At 35.6% G+C, this 17,800-nt stretch overlaps 1 protein-coding gene across 15 annotated transcripts in view; it reads right to left on the reverse strand.

Moving 5' to 3' along the window:
• gria1a (glutamate receptor, ionotropic, AMPA 1a) overlaps nucleotides 1–17,800 on the reverse strand; it is a 382,253-nt gene that overhangs the window by 48,524 nt on the left and 315,929 nt on the right. For 14 of the 15 annotated variants that reach the window (XR_015506947.1, XR_015506945.1, XR_015506946.1 and 11 more), the window contains 4 exon segments: nucleotides 17,070–17,174; nucleotides 16,726–16,836; nucleotides 7,657–7,863; nucleotides 6,059–6,492 (listed from right to left, as the gene is read on the reverse strand). Coding sequence is in view for 8 of the 15 variants with exons in the window: in XM_087280929.1 (XP_087137055.1) it covers nucleotides 6,059–6,492; nucleotides 7,657–7,863; nucleotides 16,726–16,836; nucleotides 17,070–17,174 (857 nt within the window). In the remaining 7 variants the exon portion in view is untranslated. 15 annotated transcript variants of the gene reach the window in all.

Below are 17,800 nucleotides of genomic sequence, written 5' to 3' on the forward strand. Positions count from 1 at the left end.
AAAAAAATGTTATAGGAAATACTGTAAAAAAATTATGTAAAAAGAAAAATAAATAGGTACTAGGTACTTGGTGATTCATAAAATACTAGTCAACAGCTACAGTCAAGTTGAAAACAAACAAACAAACAAACAAACAAACAAACAAACAAACAAACAAACAAACAAACAAACAAACACTATAAACACCTTAAAAATATCTGTTAATTAATTAAATTTTTCCGTTTATTGAGAATTGCATTATAAGACCTTGATCTATACTCTGTCCACTTTTGATGTTAAAAATTAACATCATAAACTAATAAACTCTACAGTTTAACAAAGTGACTTTTTTTGACATTTTATTAGTTTGAAACAATATAATGTATAAGAAATTATATATAGACAAATAAGTCAGTAAAATAACAAAATAAATAAATAAAATGTGCTGCCAGTTTAGTACAAGGTATTTGTCCTGTAATGTACAACAACCAACCTAGACAATTATTCACTTTAAACTATTCAAAATGTTAATAAGTCACTTTTATTTTTTTACTTTTCAAGGTTAAAAGGTGTTGGAAGACAGATCAAGATCCCATAGTGCATAAATAAAAGCAAAAATAAATAGGGAAAAATAAAAAAAAATGAATCACAAAATATGGAAAGGATGGCTTGAGGGTCAGTAAATTTTGGAGTAATTTTGATTTTGTTAGGCGAACTGCTCCTTTAAGCAAAACAATCAACCTGTGCAAAATGAACATTAATTAGAAAATTAACTAACTTTAATCCAAACAATCAGTCTAAATTCATTTTAAAAAGGTTACATACTAATATTTCTCTTTCTCTCTATTTCTGACTCTCTCTCATAGAAATCTGGTGTTTTTGCCAAGTATTACACAATAATAATTACAGCACTCTTGGTGCATATGATGCATGCTGGCATTCAGGTGTGCAGGTGCACTGAACACAAAACCCATACTAATAAATATGAGAGATGGTACCTGTGAAAGTGAACTCATCTTGCCCAATCTCAAAAACTTGATGGCTGCTTGCCAGCAAACCCATTTGTAATAATGCTTAGGGTAGTTATTGTCTCCTCCAAAATATGAAGGGTACAGTTATTGCTTTTTTGATTATCCATAACATCAGGTATGAGCTCCTTTCCAAATGACAATAAGTTATTTGCTTTCCACTGTGTGAACAAGCCAATCAACTACTATACTATGTTAGTGTTGTAACAGAAACTAAGCTCGTTCATGACTTATTTCAGATGGCCACCAGCAATTCTGCACATCAGGCTCAGCTCTTTCCAACAGTTTGACATCAGCATATTGCTAAGCTCACAGTGATATACATATAAATCTAAAGTTAAATAGCTCATATTCTACTACACAGAACAATTCCAATCAACAGTTTTCAAGAAATGGAAATGAAACAGAAATTTTAAAAATGAAAATTCTCCTACACTAAAAAAGTAAGTTGTTGCAAACAAGCTAAATTTAAACAAACAAATTAAGTTGAACGTAACTAAATTTAATTAGTCTGTTTAATTTAACCCCAAACGAGTTTATGAATGAAACATGCAATGATATCCCTTAGGGGCCATAATCAAAATTAGCATGAAACAAAAACACCTACTATGACATACATCCAAGTAAAACTGTTCCTCGAACAAGAATGGGGCAAGACCCAAGTAGGGCAGGATTTCATTTGGTCCATTGGGAATTTATTGGATCACTATGATTGAAAGTAAGAAAATAAGCTTCATTTTGTTAACATTGGTTAACAATATAACTTTAGATAAACTTACATTTGTAAACACACAATACTTCCAAAACCATTGATTACTATCAAGGCTCGTGCACACCGGGATGCTTTTTGCTCATGTTTTTCATCGACGTTTAATGCCACATGACTAAATAAAGGGCGCCAATGTGATCGTGCACACGAACGCGCAAAACGCCAGGCGTAAAAGTGTCATTTTTTAAAGAAATACCTCGTGCTTGTTTTTTTGTTTTGATGCACCATGTTACAGTAAACAGCATTAGAGGCACTCAAGCGCAAAACTGTCAATGCAAGCACACATTGAAGAAGATGCCCAGAGGTGATATGAATGTGGAGCAGCTAATTGCGCTGGTGAACAATAATCATTTCTTTATCAATCTGGTGTTCTGGTTTTAATTGTAGAGAGTCTGTAGTCATATCTTGGACAAAGTTGCTCAATTTATAAGTTTTATATCTATATTTAATAGTATAGAAAGCTACAGTGCTAAGATGATGATATGTGATATGAAAACGTTGTGTACAGTATGTGTGTGAGGCCACATTTTCACTTTGTCCTTATCTATTTAAAAGAGACTCAAAGATCAGGCAGACATTTAATTAACCGCAGAACCAGCAATCTAAGATTTCCACCTGGAATGGTAGCTTTAAGCATCGAATGTGTTGCTTGCAGGTGTGAATGTTGTCCGGAGCCTGAACTCAGCCGTTGACATTTCCATCCTCGAGACATACTGTAGCATCCCTCCCGGTGCCCTTAAAACCCACAGCCATTGACCTCATGTTGCCAGCTTCACCCCCTATTAATTAGGTTTTTAATTGGTGACCTTTGAGAGTCCAGCAAATGTGTAGAGAGACAGAGAGAGAGAGAGAGACACTTCATCTCTGGCCCTGCGCACCAGCAGCTCAGAGTGGAGCTTTCACAGCACTTTAATCTGCTTTTCAAAGAGCTGCCGTCTTCCTCTCATTAGACACTGTGGCATTAGACTCGCTGTGTCCGGTCCAAGTGGATGAGGAGCCCTATTAGACCTTCAAAAAAAACCTGCCATGTACCAAAAACCAGCAGCGCAAACTAAATAGTAGTAAACTACAAGCACAGTTCCGTAATCTGCCAAAAGCCACACAACAGCGGTCCCGCTGAGAAATCACTAGGCTCCAAACATTTAAGAAAGAGCTGAACATCTTCAGCAAGGGAATCTATATGATTGGCTTAAACCACTGTTACATTCAAAAGTCATATCGAAAGAAATAATGAAATGCAACCAACCATAAAATAGCATAGCAGAGTTAGCGTTGCAAAATAAACAGATTATCAACTGTTTTAGGAAATACTTTTCTCTACACAGTTTAAAATAATGGTTTCTCAAGAGTGTTTTCAAGAAAAAGAAACAGAAAAACAATTATGGTTTAAAAAGAACCATCATTTTTTAGTGTCAAGAGTAAGCATGCACCAATATGGATTTTTGGGCTGATATCAATAACTAATAACTTTTTAGATTTGGAGGCCTATAACCAGAGCCAGATGGAATCTGCGGACGTTTTTAAATAACTAAAACCTTATATGTGAAATAAAAAATAATACCTTTTAAACTTTTATTTAATGTTTAAAATGCAAATGCAATTAGATTCACTTATTTGGTAAACAAAGCAAGCCTCTCATATAATATATCTACTAAAAGACAGAAAATATTACAGTAAAAACTGCATTGTACATAAACCAGATAAACATTTTCATATTAGTCAATAATAATTAAAAAAACGGAATAAATATAGAATTAAACTCATTTACTCAAGTAAATAAACAAAATCAATGATGAGCTAAATATCTGCGTGATATTTCGTGTGGGTTTACCTATAACCAATATTTTAGCCAATAAATATAAATATTTCAAAATGTTATATTTTTACACAGTGAACAACTGATTTTATTTTTTTAATTTCAAAAAAGTTTTAACTGATCTTAGAATAGCCTACTCAAAGCAAAAAATGCAATAATTTCAATAATTGCCAAAAATAAATTATTTCCTTCTCTTTACTTAGCAAATTAACATGCAACTTGACTGTTGCATAAAAATGATAGGCTAAATAACATACCAACATTTTATATATAAGCAATTTAATTAATAAATTGAAACGTTTGTACAATTACCTAATCTATCAGCTTAAAAATATCGGCCTAATTTTGATATCGGGCCGATATCAATAACATTAAAAATAGCATTTATCAGCCGATATTGATATGGCCACCAATATATATTGTGCATCCCTAGTTAAAAGTATTGTACTGAACTTTTTTTAAATTAAGGACCATTTTGTCTAATTAAATGTTTCCACGAATGTAAATATGATCTGTATCGAAACATTAAATGCTGATATATAACCTTTATTTTTAACAGTGTTGAACATCTTTTTCTGTTGTTATCAAAGTCTATGTGCTCAACCAAACTTTTATTTTGCAGCAATTTCATCTGTCACTTGGTAGGAGCCAAATTAACCAAATGCCAACATGGACAGTTTTCATGACATGGCTTCAAACACACATACGCAATATGCATGGATGCTCATAAGCTTTCGCACACAGACACACGCACATACCACATCTCCACATCTCCTACTCCCTTGCTTCACCCCTTTGGCTATTTACATGGTGGACTTTGTAAGTGAAAAAACTGAATGCTTCACTAGCGAGAAAACAGTTAAACAAACCATATGCAGCAAGGATAAAGAATGAGCCTCCTCCATTCAGCCTCTTTACTTTCTCTCTTTACTTCTTTTCTTTTGTGGATAAGGAAATGGTATTGTACACACTTCCCTGAAGATATCCATTAGCCTACATATTTAATTTTGTTTGTCAAGCACAAAGATTTGTTTCAAAATTATTACCAAATTCAGTTCTGATTTCTAGCATATTAATAAATGAACAATAATACCGAAGTGTGGTCAAAAAACAGTTATATCCAAACACACATCCTATTCTTATGCCCCTTATAGTGACGCATACGTCTCCAAAACCCGACAGGATGACAAATTTAAACTTGTTTATATTTAAACAAATATTAATATGCAAATAATAAATAATACTGTTAATAATAATAATAACAACATTATACAAATGCAAATTGTTATGAATAAACTAAAAACTTAATTTTTTTTTTTTCATATGGAAAGATATTTGTGTATTGCTTTACATCCTATGTGTATTAAGCAATGTGTAAGCATTTGAACCCACATAAGTGCATAACTAAAGCACTCTGCAAGTTACTTTAGACCTGCTTTCAGATGGTCAATGGCGCAGTCTATTTCAGTTCTTCAAACTTGCAACATGCCAACAATTAGCTTTTTAAACAAGGTGGTGCAAAATGTGAAAATTAGGGTTGCACTGGTCTGAAAATAGCAACAAATCGTGCCAAACATGTCTTGCTCCTTATTGCATCGGGTGTATAACAGGGTCCTTTGTGGGTCTTCTGAACTCATCAAAATGTAAAAATCAATGATAAACCATTTCACACATATCCAATACATACAAATCCTCTCCTGTGGCCTCATAGGATTATGAAGTGTACATTGTTTGCTCACTTCAGAATCTTGTCAGACTTGACAGACTGAATTACTGAGCCAAATTTACAAATTTGCATACCGTTTTTACCCCAATATATAAAAAGGAAGTATGCATTCACATTCCAATGCACATTCCAATTGACAGTCACCACCTACTGATTTAACAATGTAATCAATATAAATATTGTTTAAAGCAAAGGTGTACAAACTCGATACTGGAGGGCCGGTGTCCATCTAATTTTGGCTCCAACTAGCCTCCAATACAGCTGCAAGGAAGTTTCTAGTATAACTAGTAAGAGATTGATTAGCTGGTTCAGGTGTGTTTGATTAGGGTTAGAGCTAAACTCTTCAGGACACCGGCCCTCCAGGACCTAGTTTGGACACCCATATTTTAAAGCAAGTGTAAAATTTAGACATTTTTCCCAGTACTTCAGTTAACGCTTTTTGTTTCTTATCCATAACAGCTCTTTATAGAGTCAAATGCAGATCTGAATGATTGCTGTGACTGCCCTTGTTAAATGTTTAATATGCACTGGCAAATCAGTGTCATTTAGCAATAACATCCAATTGATTTTTAAATCGAAATCCCATTAATCTTCTTTCAACAATGAATCATGCATCATCTAGAATACATTGCTGTGTGTAATATTTGAACCAACTGCAGTGTTGAGTCTCCACTTGAAATATAATATAATGCCAAAACATACTAGGAAGAACTGAATTAAAACACAAACTGGCATCTCACCTGGGGGAAATGTCACAGCCCTGCTGCATGAAAGCTCCCAGTGAGAACCAGAGACTGTTGAAGATGCCAAACTCGTTGGTTTGCTCCTGACTCTGCTGGTTCTGGTTTTGCTGGTTCTGACCCGGTTGGGCGGATGATGAGGACGGCTGGTTTGGGTTCTCCTCTGCTCCGTCCTCACAGTCATCTGCATGCCACTCATAGGGACTGAAGCGGCTGACCAGAAAAAGTACCACGCTCACGCCGATGTAAGCAAACACAATACACATCCAGATCTCATAGGCCAGAGGGTCCAGGAAGGAGAAGACGCCAGGCTTAGATTTGGTGGGTTTTTTGATCATGATGGAGATGCCCAGGCTCATGAAGGGCTTGGAGAAATCAATGACTTCCTCTCTGACCAAGGTGATAGTCAGCGGGGCCACAGCTACATCAGCTTTCTGCAGGGACATGTGACGTTATTGTAATAAATGCTAAATTGTTACATTATTAAATTACACTTGAACCAGGAACAAAGTTCCTTTTTGGGTAAATTTTTCTGTCTTCAATGGGTGTTTGTCCCCTAACTTATTTTTCTCAATCTTAATGTATTTCCAGGAAGGCTTTTTTCTAATTCTGTTATTATAATACATGAAATATATTGATAATATATAATATATATATCATCTATGGCAATAGTATTTTTTCTGGCTCATTTCTAAACATTCCAACAATGTACTAAAACCTGCTAGCACATGTAACATACTAAAACGTGTTTTGAACATGTTAATAGTGTGTTAAAACACGTTAGCAACAAACAAGAATGTTAAAACCCTTTGCAAACATACTAAAACATTATAGGAATGTGTCAAAACAGGTTATTAACTTGTGTGCTAATGTTATGTACTAATACATATTAGTAACATACTAAAACATGTAAACAAAGTGCTTCCAAAGTGTTAAAATGTGCTAGCAAAACTCTAAAACGTGTGTGTGTGTGCTAAAACATGTCAGTAACATACTGAAACATGCTAAAAAAGTGCTTCCAAAGTGTTATTATGTGCTAGCAACCTTTTTAAAACATGCTAGTGTGCTAACACATGTTAGTAACATACTGAAACATGCAAACAAAGTGCTTCCCAAGTGTTAAAATGTGCTAGCAACCTTTTAAAAACATGCTAGTGTGCTACACATGTTAGTTACATACTGAAACATGCAAACAAAGTGCTTCCAAAATGTTAAAATGTGCTAGCAACATGCTAAAACATGCTGGTATGCTAAAACATGTTAGTAACATACTGAAACATGCAAATAAAGTGCTTCCAAAATGTTTAAATGTGCTAACATTCAAATAAAGTGCTTCCAAAATGTTTAAATGTGCTAGCAACATGCTAAAACATGCTGGTATGCTAAAACATGTTAGTAACATATTGAAACATGCTAACAAATTATAAATGAATACTTGTTACTTTAAAAAATATTAAAACTGTCTGGTTAAGCCTTCAAGCCAACATTACATATTATCTAAAACATTGAGCGTGAAATTTACCATGGCATTCATCCTGACCACTCTGATATTTTGTTGGGATATATCATATAGTAAGGAAGTAAGACACATCACTTACACCATAGACAAGCTCTCCTACCATCCCATTCCACATCATGGTCTCCGCATCTCTGGCTCCATATTTCCCATCAGCCACTATCTTGAGTATGTAGTGGTATCCCACATGTTTGGCGATTTCTGCTGCCAGTTCCACACAATAACCTTCATACTTATCGTTTCCTGTGAAATGTTCATGGTTCTTCTTCAGCATGACATATGGAGATTCCTAGGCAGCACACAATGGCAAAAAGCAATATATATTAAATGACAAATATTTACTGTATGTTTGTTTACAGATCTATTGGGATTCAAACATAAAAAGGTATAAATGACATTTATTTCCAATGCAAATCCACTGGTATTCAAATGGAAGTTCCGTTTTGTCATTTTCTTACGAGTGAATGACAAGGTTTTCCATTTTGGTGCCTACATCTTAATAAAATTATTAAATTTATTTTATATACTTGTTAAAAAGCATATTAAGTTAGACACTTAATACGCATTTCAACAAGTACATAACATTTTTTGTTTATTAAATTTATTTAATGTTTACATTTTATGTATTCAATGTATTTAAATGTTATGTTTAAAATAACTTTTGTAAACATAAATTGTCAAAATAAAAGAGAAAAAAAGATCCATCGTGATTCAAAATAACAATAATGTAAATATGACAACATACTGTATTTGTTTTGACCTATATACCTACAAGTGATTTTGTTAAATTACAATTATGTACAATATTTCAAATATTAAAAAACATTTTCACAAATATCTAAAATGCTTAGTCTGAACGATAGAGGCAAAACAGTGTGATTTAAAATGACAATTAATTATTATTGATGAAGATTGCAATGGGATTCTTAGAGTGTTTTAAAATGTCAACAAATGATTCATGTTCTAAATATATCTTACATGCTTTGTATTTAACCCATCTTACAATAAATTTGGTGACACTTTAGTTTAAGTATCAATTCTCACAATTAGCTAGTGTCTTGTTACCTGATTATTGTTAAGATATTGGCTGGTTATTTGTACTTATAAAGCATATTTGACATGATCTTATTCTACATCACTAATATTACCTAATGCCTAAATCTGGTAAAACTTTATTTTGATGGTCCATTTGAGTATCCATAGACCGTCTGCTTAATATCTGCTGATACTGCGCTTTCAACAGACATTTAACTGACTGTAAGAAACTTTGCAAGTACATGTCAACTTACACAAACCCTAACCCCAACCTAACAGTCTACTTGTAATCAAATGAGAATTAGTTGACATGTAGATGCAATGTAACTTAAATTCAACAAACAGACCATCAAAATAAAGTGTGACCATAAATCCTACTATTACCCTTAATAACTAGTAATAAGCAGCAAATAAGATTAAGTTAATTGAGGCAAAAGTCACAGTTAATGGTTTGTTAATTGCGAGACTTGTACCTTAAAACAAAGTGTGTACCCTTACACTTTAACTATGTTTTTAACTTCTGATTATCACCGTATAATACTATGATAGTCATTACTGATGCTTTACAATAGTAATTTCTGAAATAGACAGTTTTCATTTATTTCAACAGACTCGCTGTAGCATTATGGAAACCATACTTTCAGACACAGAGAGCCACAGCAGGCATCAGTTGACAAAGCACACAAGAGAGTGGTTTGTTACTTAGAACTTGGGGATTTTGACAGGTTTATTTTTAGGTGGCTTTTCTTGAGAATCCGGGACAGACCTGGCAATCAGTCGTGTAGAAAGTGTAGGGTGATTCTATTTGTGGAGGGTCTGTAATATGAGTTAGCAGTTCAATTGTGATATTTCAGAAAGATTGGACGAGATTACAGCACAAACGGCACCTGAGGCCCAGCTGACAGCTCACTCAGTAAAAGGACTTTTCTAAGGGAGCTAACAATGAAAAAAAATAGCATGATAGAAAAAGGAGGAGAAATAGAAAAATATCAAAAGGTGACGTAAAGCGAAGCAAACTCATGGTCAAACAGCTTCTCAAGAAAACAAGCGAGTTTGATGTTTGTGTTTTCCTCATGGTGCACAACTGTGACTAAGCTGAAGAGTTTAGGAACACAAAATATTAAATAGATAAAATTATGGGTACAACAAAAAAAAGTGTTTTTTCTTAATAAAGAGACGTAAGGAGATCATTTCAAGCAATTATCAGAATTCAAAACTTTAAGTAGCTCTGGAGACAAAAAGATAACTTAAGTGACCATTGTTCCTTCGATTTACCATTAGTAGGTGCACATTTTGAATTAGCCCTTAAATGAAAAAGCAAATAAACAAAAAAATAAATAAATAAATAAACAATGCATATACAGTTTAAGTCAGAATTATTAGCCCCCCTTTGAATTTTTATTTTCTTTTTTAAATGTTTCCCAAATGATGTTTAGCAAAGCAAGGAAAGTTTCACAGTATGTCTTATAATATGTTTTCTTCTTGAGAAAGTCTTATTTGTTTTATTTCGGCTAGAATAAAAGCTGTTTTTAATCTTTTAAAATCCATTTTAAGGACAAATTTATTAGCCACTTTAAGCTATTTATTTTTTTCGATAATCTACAGAACAAACCACTGTTATACAATAACTTGCCTATTTAGCCTAACCTGCCAAGTTCACCTAATTAGCCTAGTTAAGCCTTTAAATGTCACTTTAAGCTGTATAGAGGTGTCTTGAAAAATATCTAGTCAAATTATTTACTGTCATCATGGCAAAGATGAAATAAATCAGTTAATGGAAATGAGTTATTAAAACTATTAAATGTGTTGAAAAAAAATCTCTCTATTAAACAGAAATTGGGGGGTGAGGGGGTGGAATAAACAAGGGGGATAATAAATCATTGGTGCTAATAATTCTGACCTCAACACATTTTACATATATCCATATTGTATATGCATTGTGTTTTTTTAAACCCAGTATTAAGGCAGCCCATTCAAATGTTATCACTCAATTGAATGAACATTCTCAGCGGTTATCAGCTGATAGATATGGGCCAGTAGGGGCCTTCTGGGGCTACTGGTAGGCACAGAAGGCTGTTATCATCCTTCCTTATGGTTAATCAGCTATAGATCACATACAGCAGCGGCCGGAAGTTAACGAGAATTATTTATACTATATATTTATACGTCTACCCCTACCCCAACCCTAAACCCAACCATCACAGTAATTTAAAAACAGACCTGGATCTGGAGTCCATACTCTATTAGCCATGTGGATGGATAACAACCTTCTGAGCCTGCCAGTAGGCGCAGAAGGCCCCTACTGGCCCATATCTATCAGCTGATACCCACTGATAAAACCCAGGCTCATTCTAAAAATGTAGCACTATATATATTTTTCTGGAGAGCACCAAATATATCCCAGGAGATGTTTTTTTTTTTTTTTGCAGTTTTTGTTTCCGCGATTACCTTTGTGTATGCCTTTTGAGATCTGAAAATGTTCTTGTGAGTGCCATTTGTGCCTGCTCTTGAGTAAATCCACCAAAAAAAACACCCTCCTCTTTCCCTAAACCTAACCAATAGTGCTTTCAAAAGCACCGATTGACCTGACCTCCTTCCCTAAACCACCCAATAGGTTTAAAAAACAATTCAGAAAAAGAAAAGCCCTCGCCTGATTTTAACTACATTTTCAGATTTTATTACACTTGTTCTTTGCCATACTCGAACCATGTTGTCGTGGTCAACTCCAGTCCACCAGCGTACATGGCAAGCCACTGGACAAAATGGTAACAGCGGGAAAGCCATCCATGTGAAGGTAAGCGGTCAGCTGGTAAGTGCAAAGAGGGACAGCATCCATTAGCCCCGTAGCATCCATTTTAAACATGAAATGCAACCATAAGTACTTCTGGCTACATATTTCGCAATCTCCAGAAATCTATATATGCCTACGTTTTCAGAATAAGCCTATGTTGAAGACCTCTTAATGTTAGAAATATGATGTAATATGCTGTATTATGCATCATAAGCTGGTATAAAAGAATGAGCATACACAGTTTTCACAAAATCATGTTTTTGCAATAAACAAAGATAACATTTTCAAAAACATGCTCTTTGAAAAACATTTTCAAAAAAGTACTTTTTCAGTCGTCTAACATGGTGATGTTGTGTAAATGAACATCCATAAGGCAAAAAAAGTTTTCCAGTTTTAGTTGAAACGGTAGCATGAAAATGCCCCCTTAATCTCCAACAGGAACGCTTAAACTGTCAAGCCTCGCAAACCTCAAAGCACCAACTGTCTGAATACTGCATCATATATGCAAATGCTTCAGCACGACAAAACTTTTGAACCCAGCTGTGTTGCAGTGCATCTAAACAGACCTGAACAGCGGCACCACATTTCCTTCTAATACAGACCTCTGAGATGGCCTACACGCTGTCTTTCAGAGAAACAGATCATTCTTTGGAGCACCCGTGGTGATGTGACTATTCCCAGCCGCTCTGATAAACAGTCTCTGTAGGACAACCAGCATAGCTCAAACTATTTCCTGCAATCCATCCCACTCCCTTGTGAGCGCTTAGCCCCTAACCCACACCGATGATCCATTACTGCTCTTTTCCACATCAACTATTCCCCCCACGTTCTTCCATCGGGAGGCCAGTCCACTCACTCTGCCCTTTCTCTGGCTGGGCTAGTGATGGGCAGTCCACATATGAAAGGTTAATAAATGCCCTCTGAAGCCTAACTTGCGACAGAATGGCTAAAACGCAGACTAAGCCCAACAATCTCTGCCCAGCAAGGATAAAGAAAAGGAAAATTAATCTTTTGTCCACTGCTGGCAATTCAATCCAAGGTTCCCCTTTACGTTTAAGATGAAAACACTGTGGCTGGAGGAGCAATAATGTCTCATTTACAGACTGAGGACAGAAAAGCCTTCATGCTTTTATCTGCACAGAGCAGCATTACGGTCATACTGAAGGATAAAAGCATGAAGGGGATACATCAAGTATTCTAAAATGGGTAGGCCTGATTCAAGCAGCAACATCCCAGCTTTCCCGCATGAAGCTAATACAAAAGTAACTGAAACTGCAATTCATCAAAATTCCGCTAGTCCTGTATCCAAAATAGAGCACATTTCTATTGATCCCAATGTTAAAGGGCCAATTTTACAGCATAAAAACAGGTGTTTACAGCCTGGTACAAAAAACTGGAATTTTTTTGGGATGGGTTGCGGCTGGAAGGGCATCTGCTGCGTAAAAACTTGCTGGATAAGTTGGTGGTTCATTCCGCTGTGGCGACCCTGGATTAATAAAGGGACTAAGCCGACAAGAAAATGAATGAATTTTATTTTAACTCATTCGTTTTGTTTATATTAAGCTATGTTAAGTCTGCATAATTAAGGGCGTGGCCACTAGAATGACAGCTAGGTCTCGCTGGTCGCTGTCACCACCTCTGGCTGATTAGCTGCTGAACTCTGCATATACATCGTATTTTTCTTTTATTTTATGTGGCTTTTACACAGTTAATTGTCTTTTGGAATTTTTTCTTATAACTATCTGATAATATGGCATGTTGTGCGCTTAGTTTTGCTCACAAACCATTCAAGTGGCCTCCATTTCCTAGGGGAGTGAAATTCTTATATACTTATATCGCATATATATACATTTATGTGTTTTATTTAAGATCATTATCATTCATAATTTTTTTTAGGACTTGAATGCACTCCAGCATCTGAAAGATTGATTATCTGTATGTTATAAAACAGTCATCTGAAACGTTGTCATACAGCATTATGCCTGGATTTCATAAATAGCCGTGCATTTACTAACACAGACTATATTTGAAGTATTTAGCATTTTTCTCCTGTGCAGAGACATCATTAGAACAATGCTTAGTAGCTAAATGTATTACAACAGTGTTTTTAAAAGACTAAACACTTTATTGATATAGTATACAGCCAAGCACATGTGATCACAACACAAATGAATCACAGGTAATGAAGTATTAAGCGTTTCTCCCAACGAGAAGCCAGTCCAAGCAAAATGCTAGTCCTTTTTTGGTTACACCCGGTCGGCACGATAATGTCAAAACAACATGGAGACGGTTGGCCACACCCACTTTTAGCTTAATTTGCGCTCTTCAAAAACCTATGGGTGGCGACACGGATACTACATCCATATTTTTTGCAGTCTATGGTCTGAATTCCCATATTTTCATCTGACCAGTGTTGAGGACGAAGCAACTCATACTTAGTTAAAACTATAAGCAAGCTACACTGAATTATGAACTGTTTGAACAAATTGATACAGTCTAAAAAATGTCTTATTGTTAGTGGTAAGTCAAAAAACACAACACTTTAAGATTATTGTGTCTGTCACTGCTAAGATAGCCCCTTTTTTGGTATTACTGAGATTGCAGCAGCACAGTTTAAATCATGCCTATTTGAATCCTAACAATTTGTATCACTAAACAAAGAGTTAAAAATATGTCAGTTAAAGACTAAACTCTATATTTTCCTGTGGCCTTACAATATGAATCAATTTATAAAACTCACAAAACACATTTTAAAAACTGGATGACGAGTAACTTGCTACTAATAAAATTAGAAACAAACAAAAAACTGATGTTTAGGGGACCCAAAATTTAAATAACAAAAACAAAACAAAGCAAAGCAAAAATATTGCCTAATGCTTGACAAATGCTTTATCAAAGAACTCAGCTGTATTGTTCAATAGTAATTTGGAGGCTACATCTATAATGTATTTTTTTAACTTAATATCTCTAAACTACAACATATGCTCTTAATGACTTAAATCTATACACACATTTTAGTAATAGCATACACATATAATGCACAATCGCAATATTAAAATTCAAACCCCATAAGGGATTGCTAAACTGCATTAATTAGGTAATCTGGAACTGGGAACAATTCCCAAAACAACATGGCCTCTATTCATATGTTAGTCTGTCTGTCTCTCTCTTCTCCTGAGGTTAACACAGCCACTTGGAACCGTTCCATATCCAGCCCAGATGGTAGACCTGCAATGAGGATGAGCTCTCCATGGTCAGCAAAGACACTGATTAGACAAGGTCTAAGGACTGATCCTCTGCAAAAACTTCAGTGACCAGACAAATCCTCTACACAGTTCCCAAGGCCAGCTTCAATACATCACATCTGGGACCGGCTGAGACCTCAAGCTCTACCATAAAGGACACCCGTCATACTTTTATGATAGTCCACTATTGTTGGCTAAATTCACTGTTCATTTGTTGGTGTGACAAGAAAGAGTTTGGGTTTCTTTCAACAATCACTTTTTGTGATGGGGTCTGGTGAATCACATAATTTACTATTTCATATTGAACTGAATTAACATAAAACTGACTTTATAACGATATTTATAAAGATGTCAGGATGTGAACAGACAACCAGAGTATATTGTGACTTAATGGATGTCATACATACAGTGTTTGCTTCAATTTAGACATTTTCGGCATAGGGAGCCAATTGTACTAGGGTGATAGACACACCTCATTTTGTGTTTTCAATGTGGTCTCATTGTGTACAGGTGTGCCTTATATTGGGGCCAATACCAAAAGACAAGCCTTTTCAATGTGGCATCAATTTCAACATTCTGTGGATATAAGAAGCTGGAATTGTCATTATGTTATTCCAAGTTCATCATTCAAACAACCATTAACACAACTTCACTTAACGGACGCACAGCAGTGTCACCTGACGATGGCGGACCTTTGGGTCGATGGCAGGCAGTCAGATGTTGCTTGTGAACTTGGTGTGTCTCAAAGTGTCATTAGGAGACTTGCATCAAGACACAGAACTACTGGCAAGACATAGAACTACTGGTTGATGACAGACCCAGAGGTGCAGCCCCACAAGTGACAGATCGCAACAATGACCACTACCTAGAAACCTCTGCACTCAGACATGCAACTGCCACACAGCTGCAGGCCCATTTATGAGATGTGAGGAGTACTAGGGTTTCTAGACAAACCAATCGCAACCAACTCCATGCTTTGGCTTGAATGCCAGATAACTGTTGCAGGTGACTTCACTGACAACGTTTGCAGTGGACACAAAACCATATGACCTGTGGTCTACTATCCTGGTAACTGATGAGGGTTGGGTCATCTTGAACAAAAAAGATGGTCATCAGAGTTGATGGAGAAGGCAATGTGAGCCAGGTCCCCAGGATTTGTTTTTTTGGAAACAGAATTTGTTCATCACCAGTCAGCGCAAAACAGATTTGGTTATTGTTGATTCAACCGGCATACCCCCAACTTTCGGTTCATGAATGATAATGCTCCTCCACATCGTGGAAGACTTGTCACAGCTCGACTTCAGGAAGTTGGAGTGCCTCATATGGTATGGCCATCAATGTTCCCTGAACTGAACTCCATAGAGCACGTCTGGGACCAGTTGAGGCAGAGACTGGACCTAGCAAAACTGAATGTAGCACTTGTGGAAGAGTGGAACACATTGCCTCGGAACAGCATCATGAGCATGAGACGTTGCTGTCAAGCTGTCATTGTGGCAAATGGTGGAAACACCCACTACTGACATTGTCAATTTTTGTTATTTGGGGTTATCCTTATTATCGTATTCATTTTTGGGGTAATGAATATTAAAGCAATGAAAATTGTGTTTATTCTTATACATTATTAATAATATCAAAGGAAACTTTTACTTATTTCTTTAAAATTCAGAGCAAATAGGAAAATTATGTAAATAATAATATCTCTAACTTGTTGTAAGTATATGGTCACATTAAGGTACATTTCTCACTATTGACAAACCATTGACTATGAAATTTAGCTCAAAAAACTCCTAATTTGCTGCATATTAATATATATATAGGATAGTAGCTGGGTTTGGGTATTAGGGATGTAAAAAAAGATCATGCGGAATATGTCGTTTATAAGGACTAATAAACCTCTAATATCATAATAATAGTCAAGTAATAAAACACTAGTTAATAGAGAGAATTTATCCTTATACTGAAGTGTCACCAAACATCTTAATAATCCTAAATTTGTGAATGGTAATATGACATACATTTCCTTTTTGACCAGGGACAAGTTTCAACCAGTATTCACATAAATGTATTAAAGAAGACATACCAGAATAGTGGTAACAATATATGTGCGGTTCTGAAGTCCGTAAGTCTCATTACTTCCCGGCATGTAGGCCGCCGTGCTCACAAATTTCTCATCCTCATTCCAGTAACCCACCTGAGAAAAGATCAAATCAGGGACAGGAACTTGAGCATCATCAGAAACCTTTCTGAGAATTCCCACAGGAGACTATACATAAACTACAGTACTCATTTAGTTGGACCCAAAGAAGCTGCTGAAACATTGACCGTACTGGAGCTTATTAAGTCTGTGAAAAAATTAATCTGAAAAGTGTAAAACAGTCAGTCATATCTAAAGGCTAATCCCTTTTGTGATATTTAAGTACTTACTTTCTTTGGTCCCGTCGGCCTGAGCTCCATCACACTGATAGAGTAGTTTGTCCTTCGTCCTTTCTCGTTAAACTGAATGTGTCCTGTTAAGCCTTCAATCCGAACCTAGTAAAAAAAAAACACCCAGAAGATGTCTTTATTCAAACAAAAGAAATGACAGAGGTCCTTCTTTCGTTACTTTGCTCCTCAAGTATTTCTCTCTAGTACATGTCTCTCAGTGCCTCTTCTGTGTGTACAGTACTGAATGTCTCCCAGGCCGCATGATGGAGTTAATTGACCGAGCTGAACATCAATCTCCACAGCCTCTCAGCAGATGGACCAAATTGCCTCAGTCCAGCACACATCAGACTCTCATCAGACACAGCCGTGGGCATCTGTGATACAGAGCCTACCTCCACAAGAAGAATGCTACAAATTGACTTTACGACATTGATTGAACCTCTTCAGGCTTATATTTAGTGATGCACCGTGTTGATTTTTCACAGCTGACTTCGATTGTTGATCTCTTTACAAGCAAATTGGCTGATTCTAATAGGAATTTCTGATTTATTTCTTATATAACTGTAATTTGTTTTTTACAATTCATAATTATTTTAGATTGTATACTTTCAGAAAACACAATAATTAGTTTTTAGCTCTTCATTTCTGGTCTCTGTTATTGTTCCAATCTACAGTGTAGATTGTATGCAAGTCCAGAACATAAACTGTACAATAAAATTGTAGTTTAATTA

This window comes from Danio rerio, chromosome 14 (assembly GCF_052040795.2).
Source record: "Danio rerio strain M-AB ecotype USA chromosome 14, GRCz13ab, whole genome shotgun sequence".
NCBI classification, from domain to species: domain Eukaryota; kingdom Metazoa; phylum Chordata; class Actinopteri; order Cypriniformes; family Danionidae; genus Danio; species Danio rerio.